Source organism: Hemibagrus wyckioides, linkage group LG10 (assembly GCF_019097595.1).
Source record: "Hemibagrus wyckioides isolate EC202008001 linkage group LG10, SWU_Hwy_1.0, whole genome shotgun sequence".
NCBI classification, from domain to species: Eukaryota; Metazoa; Chordata; class Actinopteri; order Siluriformes; family Bagridae; genus Hemibagrus; species Hemibagrus wyckioides.
Genome location: NC_080719.1, coordinates 19502783 through 19525006, shown reverse-complemented (window position 1 = coordinate 19525006; position 22224 = coordinate 19502783). Strand labels below are relative to the sequence as shown.

At 38.3% G+C, this 22224-nt stretch overlaps 1 protein-coding gene across 2 annotated transcripts in view; it reads left to right on the top strand.

Moving 5' to 3' along the window:
- The window catches only part of thsd7bb (thrombospondin, type I, domain containing 7Bb), a 93020-nt gene that overhangs the window by 39015 nt on the left and 31781 nt on the right, over nucleotides 1-22224 (top strand). For both annotated transcript variants that reach the window (XM_058400263.1, XM_058400261.1), the window contains exons 3-7: nucleotides 11943-12780; nucleotides 15643-15891; nucleotides 16137-16297; nucleotides 17919-18074; nucleotides 20167-20367. In XM_058400263.1, the coding sequence (XP_058256246.1) occupies nucleotides 11943-12780; nucleotides 15643-15891; nucleotides 16137-16297; nucleotides 17919-18074; nucleotides 20167-20367 (1605 nt within the window). The remainder of the gene's footprint in view (nucleotides 1-11942; nucleotides 12781-15642; nucleotides 15892-16136; nucleotides 16298-17918; nucleotides 18075-20166; nucleotides 20368-22224) is intronic.

Here is a 22224-nt window from a genome sequence, read left to right as displayed (position 1 = left end):
CTGATCACACCACCCTCTGAAGAGCTTGTCTGTCCTGCATGGTGCTGTTCCCGAACCAGGTTGTGATGTGTCCCATCAGGATGCTCTCTATGGTGCAGGAGTAAAAGTTTCTAAGCACCTTAGAGGGCAGTTTAAAGTCTCTCAAGCGTCTGAGGTGGTAGAGATGCTGCCAAACCTTTTTCACCACAGTGTTGATGTGACAGGACCATGCAGGTCCTGCGTGATGTGAACACTGAGGTATCTGAAGCTGTCCACTCTCTCCACTGGGCTCTCGTTGTTCACGGGGGTCTGGTAGTTCCTCTCCTGCTTTGTGCTGAAGTCCACTATCAGCTCCTTTATCTTGTTGACGTTGAGGAGGAGGTTGCTCTTCTGGCACCAGTTCTCCAGATTCCTAATCAACTCCAGGTAGGCTGTCTCATTGTTGTCAGAGATCAGTCCGACCAAAACGGTGTCGTCAGCAAACTTGATGACGGTGGTGGAGTTGGTAGTGGCTATGCAGTCATATGTCCACAGCAGGGGGCTCAGAACACAACCCTGGGGGGTTCCAGTGCTGAGGGTGGGGGAAGCTGAGACATGTCTGCCCATCATTACTGCCTGTGGTCTGCCAGTTGAAATTGGAGATCCCCTGACACAGAGATGGACTGAGTCCCAGGTGCTCCAGCTTGGTGGCGAGTGTGGAGGGAATTATAGTTCCCCTTTCTAGTGTCCAGGTGAGTGAGTGATGTATGAAGGAGGTAAGAAATGGCATCATCTGTTGAGCGGTTCGGGCAGTAAGCAAACTGTAGTGGATCCAGTGTGTCAGGTATTGAGGAGATGATGAAGTCTCTGACTCAAAGTGCTTCATCACTACTGAGTTCAGGGCTGCAGGGCGGTAGTCATTGAGGGAAGCAGGATGGGGTTTCTTCGGGACAGGAACAATGATGGACTCTTTGAAGCATGTGGGGATTACTGACTGGGTTAAGCCGAGTTTGAATATTTCCGTGAACACGAGTGCTAGCTTGTCAGCACATGCTCTGAGGACTCAAACTGAGATTCCATCTGGTCCCTGCCACAGGCTCCTAGAGTCACTCTTTTGGAGCTGTGACTCTAGTTTCCTCCCATAGTGCTGCTTCGCCTCCTTCACCGCTTTCCGAACGTTGTATGGCGCAGCCTTGTATGAGTCCTTGTCACCCGATGCAAGTCCCGCGTTATAGGCAGCAGTGCATCTTCCATGCTGGTCACCATTGCACACAGTGACAAATCACTGACCACTATTGTTCCTACTGGTCACCATTGTCATAAGTGACCAATCACTGATCAACATAATTCATACTGGTCACCATTGTTCCCAGTGACAAATCACTAAACACTATTGTTCCTACTTATCACAATTATTCCCAGTGACCAATCACTGATCAAAATAGTGGTCACAATTTTTTTCCAGTGGCAAATCACTAATCACCATTATTCCTAATGGTCACCACTGTTCTTCTGCTCACAATTGTTTCCAGTGAGCAGTCACTGATCAACATCATTCATACTGGTCATGACTGTTCTCAGTGACAAATCACTAACCACCAATATTCCTACTCGTCACTATTATTCCCAGTGATTTATAACTGGTCAACATTGTTCAGATTGGTTACCATTGTTCCCAGCAACCAATTACTAATCACCATTGTTCATACTGGTCACCCTTATTCCCACTGACCTATCACTGTTTACCATCATTCCTCCTGCTTACCATTGCTTCCGGTGTCATATCACAGATCACCATGGTATTCCCAACCACCTATCACTCTTATTTTCTACCTCTATTGCACATACTCAACTTCTTTAATTATTCTATATACACTAAATGGCCAAAAGTAAATAGATAACCAAGAACCAGTAAGGGGTCTAAATAGTATTGTTTATTGTTTATTGTTTTTCAAATGTATCTGCCTTTTTACACAACCAAGTCAAATAGACATTGCTTACTTGCACTTGTAAACATCCCAGGTCCTATTTGGCTTGGTGTTTAAACATCCCAGTTCCCACTTGGTCATGAATGCAGCACCTTGATTATAATTATATGTCTATCTTAAAAGCATCTTGTTCTATACCCCCCTTCATCATGTGCTTTAGATTGCATAACCAACCAGTAAGCACATATCATTAGATGCTTTTGCTGTGGGTAAATGATTTTCTTACTGCAATAACACAATAAGAAATATAGCACAATTTAACCTTTAACAATCTGAGAAAACCAGCTGCTTGAAAACAGGGATTGATTTGGACAGTAAGTTAACTGTGGAGCTTCTCAACATATTGCTTCTGCACAAATTGTGGGAATGCTGAATCGATTCTCAGCTAACATTAATAGTCAGGCTGATGATGGATTACCTGTATAACAAAATATAGCACCGTTTTAGGATCTAGCACAATAAATAAAATACAGCTAGCTACCTAAGTCAGGTCAATGTGATTAAAGCTTCCAAGCATACAAAGAAGTACAAATGACATAACTGCTTCCCGACTCTACAAGCAGTCAGTTCAGTGTGATGTGATATAACAAGAAGTGGAACTGAATGATCTAAAGATAACACTATTCAGACCTTGTTCCTTTTTTTTCCTCCCCTTTCTTCAACTCCATTTGAAATCCAATGACCCGTTCAATTCAGTCGATCAGTATCAGGCATGCCTCTGCTGTCCTCATGCTAACCCCATCAAAGCACTCAGCTTTAACCCTCGGTGACACTCACCGTGCTGAGTGAATGCTCCTCTTTCCCTTTCCCCGTCTCTCCATCTGTCTGCTTTCCATTACTATGACAACAGCCTGATTGACAGAGCAGGGATGAAATATCATGCCCATCTGAGACGCATTATTTATCCTCTATACTAAAACAAGGTCGCTCAAGCCTGAATTCCATCTGTACGCCATTACCAGCCCCATAACCATAACCATAACCATAAAGATTTTCTACATTATACTCTAATTAATGTTCGGCAGTGCATAATTCTTCCAGTGCTAATTTGTTTTATTCTGAAATCATGTTTCCTTGCACTTTTCTCGCCTACAGCAATCGCCCTTTAGCTCTTGCTAATTTGACTCCATTGCTTGCTTGTTAAACGCGTAATAATGTACGCTTTTAAAGTAATTATGCAAAGAGCAGATATTACAAACTTAAATATTGTTCATGCTGAGAAGAGTTGGAAAGCAGTGGAACAAGTTAGTTGATTATAAATAAGCACTCCACTCTAATGAATAAGGCACTGATTAAAATCAGACCAGTAATATCAATAAATAAGATTGAGTGCTAATTTTTTTGTTTGTTTTGTTGATTTTTTTTTAAGAAGTAAAAAAACTCCATTGAAAATACAAACCTCTTATAGTTTTGTCATTTTGCATTGTATTATGTTGTACTCGCATGTATTGTTTGCCCACTACACCTGCAATGCCATATATATTTTCCTGATGTAATGTAGTTGGGCATTTTTAATTTGATATTAACTCTTGACATTTGGTGTTTAGGGTTTTCTTTGAACCTAAAATTATTCCCAAATCTATAACATTACACCTCAATGGCTGACGGTCAGTTTGTCTTGAATTATTTAGATGATTAATGTTACAAGCTTCTCATAATAGCAGGCTCCCATGGACATATGCAGCACACTAATAATTTGGACCACATTCGCTGCAAATGCATTTTAATACTATTTGAAACTGTTAAAATGAATAAATGAATAAATAAATAAATAAATAAGTTGGAATTATTATTATTATTATTATTATTATTATTATTATTATTATTATTATTATTATAAAACAAACTGCAGTCTTACTACTGTACCATTAGTAAATATCAACAAAATTTTCAACATTCAGCATTCTACATTTAAGAACATTATTCAAAGAAACAGCTATTGCTTTGAATATAAATAATATATTATGTATTTGAATACAATTTCTCCCCCATTTATATGTTTGGCAAAAACAATAGCAGAATAAACCGCAGAATAATAACAAATCCCAATTAACACTAGATATAGCCCAGGGTTTTCATATGTCCTGGGGCATGCCTGAAACTTAATAATTGCTGTTCACTGATGCTGTCTTTGGAACCAAAAAAGCATTGTGTCATGCCTGTCTATGAAGTATTCATAGGAGACTTAATACGTATTTTACCACAGGACCAATAAAAAGAGGCAAAGAACTCTCTCTCTCTCTCTCTCTCTCTCTCTGATGCATGGTGCTGCAGCTGATAAAGTATTTAGCATGAAGCAAGAAGAATAAACAAATAAATAAGCTTTGCAACAGTGTCATGACATTCTGTAAGAATTCATGATTCATCTAATCAGAAATATAGCATCAATATACAAAGTCTCAAAGTCAGGTCTCAGCTCAAAAATTGTCATAACAGAACCTCATGTCAGTAAAAAAACACTAAGGTGTTATATCAGCTTGACATCAAAACTGATATAAATATTCATATGGGCTGTTATATATGTAGAGCTAAAGGAGGTTTAATCTATTCCTATATTCTTTATTGTCCAACATAGTGCATAACCCTGTGGCTAGGAGAAAGAGAAAACGAGAGAGAGAGATTGTGGAGAAATAAGTTATTTGTTTCTTACACTCTGTTTCCACTTTAAGCCTTCCATCTAGCATAGCCATAGCGGAGCTAGAGGAAAAGTCACGGAGCATCAATCCCCATTTAATTATGATTGGTCACTCCACCACTTTGAAGTACCACGATCTTGTACAAATCCACTTTAATGCCAACGAAAAAGGAGAAGATTTTAAGAGTTTATGGAAGCCAGGATTTTATCAAGATTTTATTTGTCACATACATACAATGTACAGTGAAATGAAAAGCTCCTCCTTAGACCGCGCCTACTGTATAAATAACTAAGTAAATAAAAAAATATTCTAAATATGAAAAAGAATAATTGTTTGGAATATAACAGCAACAGTACAAAATGCAGTGTGTGGAGATGTCAGTGGAGTGAAGAGTGACAGAGAGGCTTAATGGAGTCCTAAGGGATCTGTATGGTGGACATGTCCGTGTTGAGTCTTATATCCTGAGGGAAGAAGTTTCTCAGTCTGTGCCTCTCAGTTTTAGCCATCAGGCTACTGAAATGCCTGCCTGATTGCATCAGACTGTATAACTGTGTTTCGAACAGACGACTGGAATTCATTTACTGTACAGCACCTATAGTTTTAACTGACTATGTATATTTATTTTTTTATAATTCTTATATTTTATTTTTACTCTTCCTTTACTTAGATGCACTGTGTACTGTGAGCAACTGTTAGTACTGGGTGGGGATAAATAAAATATTCTGATTCTGATTTGGATAAAAATACAATTACTAATTAATTCAGCACATAAAATAAAACAGAGAATTATTAAAATAGTCGACATTACATGAAGCATTATCACACCACAAGGCTTCTGACTTCATAGACTTCTTCACATTGTCAAAATGAGTCAATTATATACATCAGCCACCCTATTAGAATAATCTCTCTCCTCTTCACACACATACACACACACACACACACAAAGTGTTTCACATATCATACACACCCAGATACCAGATCAGCTCACAAACCAGGTTTCTGAATGGATGGTATACTATACCAAGCTTTATATGGCCCTGTAGGATTTGTTTTGTTGCCTCTGCTGCACATAATTATCATTATCGTTCACCCGCCTAAAGCAGTAGTTCGTTTCTTTTTCTCTAACATGCTCATTGGCAAGAGAATGGTCCTTTTCCTCTTTCGTTCTCTCTCTCCATCTGTCTGTTGCTGCTACTATGCCAACAGTCTGATTGATGGTACGGGCATGGAATTTGCCTTCAGGAGCCTTCAAAAGGCTGGACACTTATCTTTTTAAGAAATAATCAGATTTGTCACCATAACTGTATATATATATATATATATATATATATATATATATATATATATATATATATATATATATACAGTATATACACTACTCACAAAAAGTTAAGGATATTCGGCTTTCAGGTGAAATTTCAGGATGCACCTAAAATGCACTATAACCTTTACAGGTGAACTTAATTTGACCTTCTCTACACTTTTGAATGCACATGTCCAACTGTTCAGTGTTTCAGTACTTTTTGCAGAACTTGCTGTTCTCTAACAAGGTGCTTAACGGCAAAATTCACAACTGGTGTTTGATCCATGAATCGACCAATAAATTTTCTGGTTCAATTAGAATTGGTATTTAAACAGTCCTCTTCATCATGCTGTTCACATTTTGACATCATGAGACCAAGACCACACCTAACAATTGATCAACAGTACCTCACCATTGCGAGGCTTCAAACAGGATGTTCTCAGAGGGAAGTGGCCACTGAGCTTAGAGTGTCAGAGTGCCATCAGCAGGTTGCGACAGAGATACAGAGAGACTGGAAGAGTCACAGAAAGGCATAGAAGTGAACGTCCTTTGGCCACATCTCATGTTGATGACCACTTCATTGTGAACAGTGCCCTGCAGAACCGGATGATGAATGGCACTCAATTCCAGGCACATTTAAGGGAGGTGAGAGTCACCCAAGTGTCACGTCAGACCATTCGATACCGTTTACATCAGCGTGGTCTGCGTGCTAGATGACCTGCAAGGGTACCTGACCACATCACCAGGCACAGACGTCATCGTCTCGCATGGGCCAGGGAGCATTTACGCTGGACAAGGGACCAGTGGGCCTCACTGCTGTTCTCTGAAGAAAGTCGATTCACAGTGAGCAGAAATGATTGCCGCCAACGATGTTGGAGACGCCAAGGGGAGCACTATGCATCAGCCACTGTTGTGGTGGTGTTACAGTCTGGGCAGGTGTGTCTATTCAATACAGAACTGCCCTACATCTTGTGAATGGTACAGTGACAAGCCAATACTACCTGAATAACATCATTAATCCAGTCATTGTGCCCCTGCATGAACAACACAGGCCTAATTTCATCTTCATGGACGACAATGCTCCAGCTCATCGAGGTTGCATCATTAGGGAACGGCTGCTGGAGGCTGGGGTACCTCAAATGGAGTGGCCTGCACTTTCTCCAGACCAGAATCCCATAGACAACCTATGGGATCAGCTTAATCGCCGTGTAGAGGCTCGGAACCCTGCACCCCAGAACCTCAATGACCTGAGGGCCGCCCTTCAAGAAGAGTGGAATGCCATGCCTCAGCAGACAATAAGTCGACTCGTGAACAGCATGAGACGTCGTTGTCAAGCTGTAATTGATGGTCAAGGGCACATGACAAATTATTGAGACATTGACATTTTTTGTTGTGGTATACCCACCACTGTTGTTGGCTTTTGTTTCAATAAATTGTTTGAGATGAGGAAATCACCACTGCATGCTTCTACTTAAATGCCCTACTTTCATGATATAATATTATTGTAGCGTGAACCTTTCACATTATCCACAAATTTCACCCAAAAGCCTTAACTTTTTGTATATCGGCATTCTGAAATTGTTTCCTAAAAATTTTACAAGCCTACTGCAGCTGACCTTCGGCAATCGCTAATTTGACTCCGTTGCCCGCTTGTCACAAGCATAATAATGCATTATATTGTAGTTTTAATGTTATTGTATAGAATCAGATTCAGTGAAAGATGAAATATTTGTTTTGTGGGAGAAGTGCAAAGAGTAGAACAAGTTTGAGGCTTGCTGAAAATTAAACTGTAGGCTTAAAAAAAAGTAAATCATGCATGTAATATCAACAAGTAAAACTTGTTGGAGTCCCCCAGATAATTCTTGGCAGTATCCTAAATGTAGTGGATTAGTCACTACAGAATAGGGATTGAATTTTCCTGGATTCGTGGTACTTGCTACTGTACTTGTAGGTGTTAACACACGTGACAGTGAATAATTTATGGCATGAATACAAGAAGATCCTGGGAACACATTGTGACTTTGTAGAACTACTATGATGACTCAAGACAAGTAAATATCCTGTGCAAGCTAAGATACGAGCGCACAATGGTTTTAATAAACAAACAAAAAAAAATAATTGGAAAAAAAGAACTAGAAGAATTGGACTAAAAAACAGACACATATAACTAGATAAGTAAATCAGAGCATAAAGCAGAAATATATACACAGAATGATAAACTTATAACATACACTACTGCTCAAAAGTTTGGGATCACTTGCATATTTCAGCTTGATTTCAGCTACGGAGGAAGACTCCATCAGCCAATCCATCTTGTGGGAGATGCTGCAGGATGCATGGGGTGAAATCTCATCAGATTATCTTGAAAAACTGACAGCTAGAATGCCCAGGCTGTAATTGCTGCAAAAGGTGTTTTTTATTTTTTTTTATGAAGGCAAACTTTGAAGAAAACAATCATCATTTCCATCAAAATCATTATTTCTAACTCTGACATGTCAGCATTTTCTGTTCTTTTGCTATATTTTCTATTCAGACTAATTTTGTGTGTTTCCTTGGAAAACAATACAATGTTTGAGTAATTCCAAACTTTTGAGTGGTCGTGTAGATGAATGAATAATCTAAGGAAAATCAATGAAGTGAAAATGTGTAAAACTAAAAAAGACTGGCATGTAAGCAGAGCTTGCTGTGCTGGGAACTCTGAGATGAGTAATTTATAGCAAGTACTCTCATTGTTGTGTTTGTGAAAGCAGCTTGGTATGGCATGTGCTTAGTGACACCTTAACCTCTTGGCAGTAGCAGAAAATGGGTAGAAACCATTCACCTGCTCAGCACCAATAGTTATAGCATTTAAAATGATATTATGAAACTAATATATACCAGGAAGTTATTTCCTGCACTATTACACACACCATGGATAGATCCAGGCTTAATGTTGTTTACACCAAATTCTCACCCAATGCATCTTGTAACAGCTTCTGACTAATAATTCAATTCAGTTTTTATAGAGTCTGTGTACACTGTACCTTCAGTTTCCCCAAAAAAAAAATCAGGTTTCAGAGTGTTGTGCTTTCAGATTTGCTCTTCTATACACATGCTGTGTAATTATATTATGTAGATTACTGGTACACTGGAACCTCGGCATACAAAGAACTTTTGGCATACAAACAAACCGAACCAAACCGAACCGAACGCCAGCTAAGTTATGTGTATGTCCAGATGCTGTTCAAATCTTGTTTGTGTCAGAGGAAAGCCAAGTGAAGCCAACCAAAGCGAGTTCTACAAAAAAATTTTTTCAGTCGGCGAAAGCTGTTTCGAAAGAGTCAACCCAAGATACTGACATTGCCTTCGGCATGTGTGCAACAGCTATGTGATTTTCCATGCATGTTTTTGTTGACAGATTGGTGGCGTGGGTGGTCTGTTCTACTTTTAGCCCAAGCTTGGTGGATCAGTCTCCTGTGAGGACCCTTGACATGGAATGCTTGGCTTGGGTCAGGTCTTCGTAAGCAGCCATACAGTTTACATACACTTCATATTGGTAATATTGGTAATATTTTTGGGTGATGGAACGGATTATCTGCATTTACATTATATCTTATGGGAAAATTTGTTTCGTAATACAAATTTTCGCCTTAAGAACTCGCCTCCAGAACAAATTAAATTTGTATGCTGAGGTTCCACTGTACCTTCCTAGTTACTGGTTCCTACCTGACTGCTTTTAATATTTTATTTGGTTAACAAGACATTGTTTCTGACTCAAATACTGTTTACAGTGTATTTTGCTTTTCATACCTTGAGACTGTTGTATGCGCCAGCAGATCAGCAGATTCTCAATAGTTCTCAATAAAAACAACAACAAGCATTAAACAATCAAAGCTACTTTGACATACTTAATATTATGATATTTGGTCTGTAGAACAACTGAATGTCTGGTTCATGTCTGCATAAGGCCACAGTTTTGATAAATGAGATGTTATCAGGTAAATCTTACAAATAAATAAATTTTATATTCAGACAGTTCCAGATCTATATAGTTGTATGTGCTCATTTGTCACTTGCCTGGTCTTAGAGTTGATGTGAAGAAGGTCAACTTTAGAGAATCAGAGCCCACATGCAGGTGCATAAAAGGAATCTAGCTATATAGAATTGTTCAATATGGAAATGTTTGAACAATTTAGAATCCAATAAACTGTACCATGGTGGAATTGATGTTCTGTCGAGGTTTACTGAAAGTAGAAATACCAAGTAATGCCTTTTGGGCTTGATAATGCACCTTCTGTCATTCAGGTATTCGTCAAATGAACTATTCTGCTGAGTGAATAGTGCTGGCATTCTTGTAGAATCAGCCACTCTGAAAGACGAATTTCTCTTTCATCAGACTCCTTTTTCTATTACTGAGCTTTACAGCTTCCTAAAGCTTAAGGTGCTTCCTTCGCCCATTGCTAGCAATATATTTACAACCATTACAAGTGAGAGGTATTTTCCTTCAGAACAGATGCAGTGCTCAAACTGAATCTCAGTGTTGAGATTTAATGGGCCTTTATTTTATTATAAAAACTGCCCAACCATATTTTAGGAAATGTCTGAGAAATTACACCCAAAGTAAGTAGTCAAGTCCCAGTCAGACAGCCAACAGCCTTTATTGCAGGTTCCTGTATTATCATGGCTATAACTGGACTATAAATATAGCAAGTGTAGTTCAAATAATATTAGACTGAAGCATAACGAGCTCTTTAGGAGTAATTACCAGCATGTAATAGAATACAATTAGCAGAAATGCTTCAGGGGTAGTTTTCAGGCAGTAATTAACATGTAAACACTAAGATTAAGAGTAGGTGCACTATTTTGTTTTTCAGTATAAAATACAAATAAATAAATTTGAGGTGACTGTGTCTGAAATATTTTGCATATCAGAAAGATTATACGATAAAGGAGATTATTCTTTAAATAACTGATGACACAGATGTGAAAAAAGCTCAGTTGAGACACCTATTTAAAGACAATAGAAAATTTTCCATGTGCCTCTTTTCCATGTGAACCTGTTTTCACACTCTGATATGACCTCCTGTGACTGTGGTTAGGGAATTGGGAGTGATATGAAGCTCAGGCCTTAACTCTCCATGTGGTCTAACAGATGATGATGTCATACTTGCTTAGTCTCTAGAAAGCATTCAGTTTCCATAAAAACCCCTATAACCTCTATAAACCCCCAACTCCCCCATATCCCCCTTCATGCTTCCTCTCTTATTACAGTGACACTAATCTAATATAGTCGACCGGGTTTCACTGATGTAATATTTTTCGTTTTCCTTTCCATATGGTGTCAGGATTTTCATGTTTTCATATGTAATATAGATTCACTATTCACTTTAACAGGAATAGCTGTACACCTGTTACAGTTATTCAATCAGCCAATCATTTGCATCCGTGCAGTAAATAAGAAGCGTACAGCTACAGTTCATGTTCACATCAAATTTCAGAATAGGGAAAGATCTCAGTGATCTCATTGGCTTTGACCGTGACTTGGTTGTCAGTTCCAGACTGAGTGGTTTGAGTATTTCAGAAGAAAATGTCCAGTATGCAGGACTTGTGCATGCCTTGTTGAAGAGATTAATCAGATAGATCAGATGAGAAAGGCTGCAGTAACTCAAATAATCACTTGTTACAACTGTAGTGGGCAGAAAAGCATCTCAGGAGGCATAACACATTAAACTTTGAGGTGGGTGGGCTACAACTACAGAAGGCATTGAGAATCTCTTGAAATCAACAGTTTAAATAAATACTCAACCGAATCCTTTTGATGCCAACAACCGTATCAAGTCACTGAGGTCACATAGGTTCCTCATTTTAAGGCATGAGGTGATCAATAACTGAAGCTTGGGTGTTTTTATGACTATTCACCTCACTGCTGGCACATGACTGTCTTGATTGTATAATTGCATGAATAAACAGATGTACAGGTTGTACAGGTGTACACATTTACATTAAGAAGTTCAGAAGAGAACTAAATTAAAGGACAATTCCTGTATGTTTCTCCCTCTCTGTCTCCCATTAAAGGCATGTGGGGTGAGTGCAAGGCTTCCGAGTGTGGTTCTGCAGGTCTGCAGGTTCGCTCTGTATGGTGTGTTCACTCTGAAGGCTGGAGCACACACCAGTCCAACTGTCAGCTCTGGAAGCGCCCAGCTCTCCAGCGCACCTGTGTGAAGGTGTGTGAGTGGCAGCGGCAGCTGTTTGAATGGCAAACATCTGCATGGGGTCCGTGTTCGCCAACTCCTCCCCTGGCTGCTGAGCAGTGTGTGACAGCACAGCGTGGCCTCCAGAAACGCACTGCGATCTGTGTACTTCATTTGAACAGCACCACTGTGAACTCCCATATGTGCGTAGCGTTTTCTCCGACACCAGAGCTGGAGAGGGCATGTCTGCTGCCATGTCCGCTCGACTGCGTCGTTTCGAGCTTCTCTCACTGGTCACCTTGCAGCCGTACCTGTGCTCCTACTCTACAGCACCGTACGCGGCAGGTGTTAGCCCCGCCTCTTTACGGAGGAGCTGCCTGTCCGAGCCTCACGCAAGTCCGTCCTTGTAGCCAAAACATTCCCCAGTGTCCCTCTGACCAACAGAAACACAGCTACAGCTTGTGGGCAGGACCTTGGAGTCCTTGCAGACGCAAAGGCACGATGCCCAGTGAAAGGACCACAGTTGACTTTAGTCATAGTCTGAGTGGACACATAGTGCTCAAATCATCACATAACGTCAAGGAGCATGCTGGAAATATCCTCTTTCAGCATCATCACCATGATCACCATAGAAGCCTCAAAGCAGCATGGGATATTGACATCGGATACCAAACACGGCAAGTCCGCTGTACGAGAAGTGACGGCAAGAACGCCATGCTAAGGTGAGTTACCTATCAATCAGTGAATAAATAATCAGTAATCAATTAATGATATAAACTGTAAATCTCCATCTGCAACAAAAACAGATTTTTACTCTCTCTTTTTTTTATTGACAGCCTTATATCAGTGTTATATATGTGTTAATATTTAGTTTCAATTTACTGCACACTGGGTCATTACAAGCTCTGCGTATGCGAAAAATTTATCCAAGCCCTTTTGACACTCACAGCTAATGATCACCAGTGTTTGTCTCCTGTTTTGGAAAATGCCAACTGACTGCAGGAATATTTCTGTCTGTTTGCTGATCTCAGTCTTCTCGCAGGTTTAATATGAAATGTGCAGTTTGTGTGTGTGTGTGTGTGTGTGTGTTTGTGTGCACATTTGTATGTTTATTATGAGCTTTTCCATACTCACCAAAAATTCATTTCTCTCTATTTTTAACTAAGATATTGTGTCTCACATAATGTGATAAATACACACGAAGCTTTATGACTAGTATTATGCAATATAAAGGCGTGGGATGTAGTAATGAAACAATATTACATAAACCAACAGCATCTGCTGCTGCTGCTGGTGCTACCATGGATAAAAAACAAAGAGCTGTGTGTGTGTGTGTGTGTGTACATAAGCTGCCTGATGAATGAGCATGTAGCACATAACTTTTTTTCTTTGTTCACTTTCAAACAAGAGCTGATACATTCATGGCCAGAATGTGATGCAAAATGAGCTGTGCTTTTAAGTGGGAGGGATGGCATGCACTCTCTCCCCTGTCAATCACAGAGCCTCTAGCCAACCATAGATACTTGTGAGCTCACTTATGCAGAAGAGGGTGGATCACACTATGCAGCTAGCATGTGTTATGCTCTCATGTCTGTGTTGTTTCAGCGTAAGCAGCAGTTTAAAGGGATTGGTTGGGCAGGTCATGTGTCTTTAAGGAGGAACGTGTTAGCTTCATCCCCTCACTCCCTTAGCTTACGTTAGGTTAGGTTAGTAGCTATAGATTAATAGGGAGAGCTGGACGGTGGGTAGGAATTAGCAGATGATCAAATTAGGAAGAAAAATTAAGCATAATAGTGAATAACTAATACATTAATTACATACAGTACATATTATTAAATTAGCATTTCTCAAAATTCAGATTCAGGAAAACCTCGATTTTTCAATATAATCCAGTTCTGTGAACCAACATTGACTACTAAGTAGCTACTCCGACACTTTCTCCAGATTCTTGAATGAAATATTTGAGAGTTAATTAGCATACCTATTAAAACGTCCAAGCAGAAGCTTAATCCTATTAGCACTGCGAAAAACAATTTGAATGTCTCTGCCAAGTTTAGTTCTTAGTTTATAAATTAGAATGTAATTACTGAATGAAGTTATTAACATTCTGGGAAATGCCCAAGCAGTTAATTATCCTGATTTATTATGGCTGAATTGTGTTTATAAACTGTAGTAGCTGTTACTATTATCATAGCATCACATCTGCATTTGAGGAGAACTAAAGGATGATTCACAGATTAGAATAATAAATGCATCATTAAGTATTTCATTTCGTTTCTGATTTCATCCGAATAGGCATGAATCTGTGTTCATAAGAAAGCATGAAAATATTAGGATTATGCAGTATCCAGGAATTTCAAATATGTAGGTCAAATATGTCTGCTCTGATGTTTCTCAATATACGATTTAATAAAATAATGGCACATCCAGCAGGGGCAATTCACCTATCAAAATCTAGAGCTGTTCTTGCATTGTTCATTGCACAGAAATTTCCTGTTTGTAGAGTATATAAAGGACATGGACAATGTAGAACAGCCTTGGTGATTAACTGATGTGCTGATTTGTTGCTTTATCCTTTACACTGACCTGTCCTGTTGACCATGCCTAATGATTATCGTCTGGATCTGGAACTTAACTGAATTTTGTGTATGACTTTGGACTACCGTTTATTGAGTCAACAGTATTACGAGTTCCAAATGTTCTCCAGTTGCTACAAGATTAATAAAGATTTAAAAAAAAAAAAAAAATGTTTTTATTTATTTATTGTAATGTTCCGAGTTTGGATTCAATGTCACTATGTAATAGGAGTTATCTCATTTTGTGCAGGAAAGCTAATAAATTCAGTGAAATTCACCTATTAGGTAATAATGAGTAGCATCTATAAAAAGACTGACATACAGAAGGCGTCTATTTGTCAGACATCCCAGATACCAGGAAACAAATCTGTGTCTAATACTGAAATCTAACAAAATTAGTCTCAGCTAGTCTTTTAGCACTGCTTGACTGGTCCCACCATCTCTCAGGGTAAAAGGTAGGTATACATATAGACCAGGGGTGTCCAATCTTATCCAAAAAGGGCCGGTGTGGGTGCAGGTTTTCATTCCAACCAAGCAGAAGCTATACCTGATTCCAACTGGCTAATCAGTAGATCTTGGCTTTCAGTAGACTCAGGTGTGGCTTCTGCTCAGTTGGAATGAAAACCTGCACCCACACCGGCCCTTTGCGGATAAGATTGGACACCCCTGGTCTAGACTCTTCCTCTGTTCTGGCACCGAGGTGGTGGAATAACCTTCTCCTAGATGTCCGTACAGCCGAGTCACTGACTGTCTTCTGAAGCACTTAAACTAGCTCTTATTTTCCCTGTTTTTTATGTACAGATGGTATACTAAGTCTGTGACCTATTGAACCAGTGTTAATGTATTCATTGATAGAGACTTTAAAGCACTTTTGTATGTCGCTCTGGATAAGAGCGTCTGCCAAATGCCAGACATGTAAATGTTATAAAACACTGCAAATGTTTTGGCCTTAGATCAGATCGCTACAGTGAATAATGATCACCAGATACGTTTTTCCTTCATTTCCAGTCTTTGTGACCATGTGGGCACCAGCGTAAACTTTCGCTCTTGCGTGATGCCTAGAGATTGTGACGTTTCTTCTTGGTCAGCATGGAGCCAGTGCTCTAAAACCTGTAGGACAACAGACCAATCAGCAGGCTTTCGGAGCAGGAAGCGCAGCATGAAGACAGTTCCTATCGCTGGAGGAGAAGAATGTCCTGCTTTAGAAGAAGTAGAGACTTGTAACACACTGGAAGAGTTACTTCCACTTTGTCCCAGGTATACGATCAGAAATATTCATTATACAGTACAGTAAATAATTTCATCTCTTCAGTGTTTACTTTCTGATTTAAACTAAATGGATTTATCTCACGTGTGTGTGAAGCTTAACCCAGAAAAAAAGAGCATATTGGATGCTCCAGCACCGGGATTGGAAAGGATTTTTACTTCTGAAAAAAATAATTAAACTCCAACATGGATGTGGATTGGTGGTATGATGTAATATTCACTTTGCTGAATCACAGGTATGACTGGAAGCTGACGAACTGGGGTCCGTGTCAGGTGAGACCTCTTATCAGTCAGCAGGATCATCGCCATGGAAACAGCAGTTTCCTATGTGGAGGTGGGATCCAGACCCGGGAGGCTTACTGTGTTAGGATATTTGCCAACACAACAAAACCTCACAGTAAGAAGATCTCTCATATCAGTTCTGAGCGTTAGGAATGCTGGATTGCGGTGCAGCGGCATGGGTTTTTGTGAATATTATGATTACATGGCTGTTTCGGTAATGTTTTGTGAAATGGTGCTTTAACGCCATGCGATTCAGCACGCCTTTTCAAAACAGCTGGATTTGTATGAGAGTTATATGATTTAATATAAGAATAGATCATGTTTGGATCACAAGGATGAGCTTCAGTGTTCAGATGAGTGACACTGCTTAATGTCTGGCTTAAATTGGATTTTTTTTTCCTCAGTTTAGAAGGGGATTTTCTCGTCCTTGACTTTCTAAAGAACTCTGGAGTCATTTTTTGTTCTTGTTGTTGTCATAATAAACAGAATAATTTTTCACTGCAAAGATCTCCCCAAATAATTTTAACCTTTATAGTAAGTGGGAACATGTTCTCTGTGGCAGTAACAAAAACAGTCCATTAATCAAAGAGTTCTTGAACACCAGAAAATGTCATTGCTCTAACAAACCTTTAAGAAAGAGTGTACTAACTTTGTAATAAAAGTGATGGTTTAAAATTCAAGGTTTTCTGCGGCCGTGTCAAACATAATCATATTTATTAAGTTAGTGCCACAATACATGTTTACCAGATTTATTTTATTTTAGGAGCTTGTTGAACATTGATCATAATCCAGATTTATTCTCAGTTTACTTTTATATAATAAACTCCAGTCTTCTGTGAAGGCTTTCCACTAGATGTTGGAGTGTAGCTTTGGGGATTTGTGTTTATTCAGCTACAAGAGCATTAGTGAGATCAGACAGTGTTGTTGTAAGAGTGAGAAGGTCTGGGGTTCAGTCAGTGTTCCAAGTTCATCCCAAAGGTTTTCACTGGGGTTGAATCAGTGTCAGTGCACTGTGAGTTCTTCTCAAACCTTCTCATGTCTTCATGGAGCTCTGTGCTTTGTGCACAGGGGCATTGTCATGCTGGAGCAGTGTTTGAGCTTCTTAGTCCCAGTGAAGGTAAATTGTAAAGCTACAGCTTATGAAGACGTTCTAGACAATAGTGTGCTTCCAAATTTGTGGTAACAGTTTGAGGAAGTGCCAAATTGCATAAAATATTTTGTTTTATATTATTTTTACATCTTTGATATTGGATAAAATATCCTGAGTTCTAAGATTTTTAACCTATTACTAGATATATTTGACTATTTTTAGACATTAAATCAATTTTCTTGTTCTGTTAGAAGATTATTTTTGCTCATTTTAAGTGTTTTCTTAATTTCTAGAAAGAAGCAAAATAAATGCTAGTAGAGTAGGAAAAATAAAACCTTAATTAAAAATTTAATAATAGAAAATTAAATACTTAACCATTCCTTGAAATATATTCAAAATTCTTAGAATTAGCAGATCAATTTGACTAGATTCAGTATTTATTTATTTTTATTTTTTATTTTTTTTGCTTTTGCAGTGCAGGGATCAGGTGTCCACATACACTATGTTTTATTTCCTTGAAAAATCCTTTCTTTGTGATTTTTCAGAAAAGTCAGGATTGCTTACTGTATTGCTTACACATTATTCTACTGTATTTATATGACTCGCACACAGAAATTGTATAACGTCAGTCTCTCTGTTTGTCCAGTGTCCAGACCTGTTGGTCAGAACTTATGCTCCAGTCCTCCTCCATCACTGATCCAGTTTTGTTCCATCCCCTGTTCTAAACCTTGCCATCTCTCTGCTTGGTCACCTTGGGGACCTTGTATCCATGACAACGGTGTAGAGCATCCTGGAACAAAAGGTGAGAGATGAAACATCCCACTCAAAGCTCATGAGAGAATTTAATCGAAGTAAACTCACACTTTTCCAGCACAAACTATTTTCCTGCTGAGGTTGAGCTAATGTCAGTACTTGTGATGGTGACAAATTCTTCTCTATCGTATACTCCTGACCCCAGATTATTCTGTCTGTCTATTTTAAAGCTGGAGTTTTATTGGTATCATTGCATGTTGGACAAGGTTGCCAAAGCTTAAATAACACAGATTTAAATACTGATTAAAAGTTGAAGAGTAACAATACAGACAACGACTATAACACCAGTACGATTTTTACAGTGCCAGATGTGTATATATATATATGTATATATATATATATATATATATATATATATATATATAATAAAACAGAGATAACATGTAGCAGACGATAAGTGGAGAAAAAAAACTGTTAAAAAAAACTTTTATCTTCTTGAAGAACTTTTAAATATTCTACTGGAATTATTTATAGGCCAATTATACATTTATACATTTATTCCATATTAAAGAATAAAATAAACCTTCTCAGTCACTTGTCACAATGTGATCTTTTACCAGAGGTCATTTGCACCAGCTGGATCAAAGGATGATCATTAGACACAATGTAAATGTCTTTCCTAATCCCTAAGGAAGTTATGGTCTGAGCTTTGTGGCAGCCATGATACAGCACTGGAGCAGAGAGAGCAGAGAGGGTTTAGGGCCTTTCTCAAGGGCCCAACAGTAGCAGCATGGCAGCTCTGGGGCTCGAACCCTAACAATCTGATCAACAACCCAGAGCCTTAACTTTGATGCACAGAGTAACACCAGAAACATGATTCAGGTCTACTAAATTTGGGATCGAGACCCAGTGAAGGGTCTGTCTTTTTCTCCTTGTATTTACTTTAAGGTACCTGTAGCTATATGTCAAGTACAAAATGATTGTGCTATAAAGCGACGACTCAATTTATCCATCTCTTGGATTTGTATTTTAGTAATGAGGCATAGCAATGAAAAAATAACACCTGCAAACTTCACCCAAAAATCATTATAGCAGTATTATAGCATAGCCTTGTGGATTCAGTAATTTTGTAATTGTCGCAACCAAAAATATTCGTTTTTTGCTGGGGGTTTTTTTTCCAAAATTTATAATGCAACTTTTGTGCTTTTTTAAGGAAGCTCAAGATTCTTCTTATAAAGAACACACATATCTAATACCTTTCTATTATAGCAGCTGTACTCATGTTCAAACCTGTGGTTTTGATTTTGTGTGATTTATTGCAGTGTTTGTTACCATGTCAATAGCTCACATTAACGACACTTTTATGTGTCGTTAACACACGATCGTATTTCTTCATTTCATTTTATTTGTGAGGCACTTTGGATAAAAAGCGTCCGCTAAACGGATAAATATATATATATATATATATATATATATATATATATATATATATATATATATATATATATATATATATATATATATATATATATATATACTGTGTATGTATATATATTACATGCAAATGCATTTGTACTGTACTTATAAAGTTATAACTATGTTGAAAAGTTGTATGTTGTACTTCGTATGCTTAAATATATCATCCATTTACCTTCTGTAGAACTTGTTTATGATGTAGACAAGGGTCAGTGAGTCTATACTTAATTAGCAGCTTTCTCTCCATTTTTCCTCTGACCTATGAAGTGTTCATTGTTCTCATTTCATACTCTCATCTGCAGCCATCTCCTTTACTGCTTTTACTCTTTCTCTCCATTGTACCAGTTAAATCATTATGCAGGTAGAAAAAAAAAAAAAAGATCCTCTGCAGCTTGAGATTGCTTTCTGTCTGAGACATGAGATGAGTGCAGTCTTCTCTGGTGTGTTTGTTGCTTTGAGATTGCTCAAATTTGAATGTAATGGCATAAGTATAATGAGAAAAATGCTCATCGATTTTGACAGGTGCAGAAATCCGTTTCGTACCTACCTTATCATTGGTCACACTTGTGGTATTCCAGCTCACATGCACAATGATGCTACACTCATCCACTCATACTTCTCTCTCTCTCTTTCTCTCTCTCTCTCTCTCTCTCTCTCTCTCTCAGGTTTCATGTTCAGGATGCGTTTTATCGTTGAGGAGCCCTGGGGTGAATCCGAGAGCTGCCCTCATGTTAGTGAAGCGATGACCTGTGATCACCCCATAAGCTTCCAGTGGCGTGTGATATCACAAGGACCCTGCATGCCTCAGGCTGGCGCGTGTGGCCGCGGGGCCCAAGAGCAGGCAGTGGAGTGTGTTACCGTGACAGGTACAAGTCACACTCCATATTTTTTCCGTGCTCTTCTGTCCTTTTTGTTCCATATTCCTTGCCATGTTTTATTTTTTACTTCACAATACTGTATCCTATACACATTATGATATTAGACATCATGTTTTCTTTCTCTTTGTCTTACTCTGGCCTGGGCTGACCTCATCCCTACAGAGATAAATGTGGCTCATTTATCAGAATACACACTGACTTTGAGAGTGCAGGACATCATAGGACACTCTGCTAATGACTGTCATTAGACACCAAGAGACATGGACATAGTAGCCTCTGTACCAGTGTGAGCCAGAGCTCCGTATATTTTATCCCTGAGATGATTGCTAAAGGCTTCCAGCCATGTTTTGAAGGCTCCTTTGGGGTTTCAGTCAGCGGCACAGATGTCTCATGACTGTCTGCAGCATCTCAAACACACACACACACACACACACAGACACAGTGCAAGCGTGTTAGCCACTTTTAAATCCTCTATGTGCCTGTGTGAAGCATGTCACAAAGCTGGCCAAATGTCATTCAAATATGGATGGTCACTGCAGGAAATATAGGCTGTATATTCTTAAAAAAAAATACAAAGCATTTCATTCCTGCATGTGTTCCTTTGAGCCGTGACTGGACATAATATAGGTTTCATTTCAGTTTGGGGAGCTGGAAACACTGCTCAGGATCTTATGTTTCGAATCTTCTAATCTTAAATGATTAAATATTCATAATTTTGGATGTTATATTACACTGAAAAAGTGTGACAGTAATTCTATAAGCAGAATATTCTTAATGTATTAATCATTAGATGAACATTTTGCTATTATTATACCATCTCATCCCGAAGCCTTTCAACTGTTAGACTGTATCATCGTGGTACTCATATTACCTGATCATCTAATTAACATTAATATTAAACAGTTTATGGGAAACGGTGCCACATCAGCAATATTCGACTCGTACCACTCACCAGCGGCCTTGTAAATCCCATGACTGGTGTGATTTCTTTAATAAATCGCCTGCACTTGAATACATCTCCAGTATCTGACAGATGGCAGTTTTAAAAGAAAGAGCAGTATTAGATAAAACGGATGGATTTATTTTTTACTAAATATTTTATTTAAGAGATTTTAAGTTATGTTTAAAAGAATGATGTCAAAGAGGGAGGTTTCAAGTTTCAGAAGGATAATAATAATAATAATAATAATAATAATAATAATAATTATTATTATTATTATTATTTTTATTATTATTATCATTTGCAGAGCTGTTTTTGTAATGTAAAAAATAAATAGATAAATAAATTAATTAATTAATTAATTAATAAATTAATTAATAAACAAATAAATAAAAATGATTTATCAACAGTGTCAAAAGCATAAATCAATCAAAATGAGAGCATAAATCATTCCAGAACTTCTTCCATCCTAAATGTGAAACTATACCATATAAAAAATAAGGGGAAATTTTTCGGAGAAATTTAGGAGACAAGAATACAAACTGCAAAAACAGCTGGTTTGTACATTGTTAGAATTGTACATTTAAACTTATGTTCAAAATTAATTATTATATATCTGCCATCAATCCTGATTTACCTCAAATAAAGATCAGCTGTTTCTGACTGATTCCCATGCTAAAGCCATGATCCTCAAAGAGCTTGAAAAGTATGCATTATTTGTCACTAGTTGAAAAGGTTTCGATCAGGAGAGAGGTATAGTAGATTTTTGTGCACTGGAACACCATAAAAACCAGAATCAACAAACAGAAAGCGGAACACTAGAGTGACATCACCAAGAAGAGGGCATCCCTCTGAAAGTTCAGGACAAAAATCGTACCAGGGAGGCTGCCAAGAGACCTACAGCA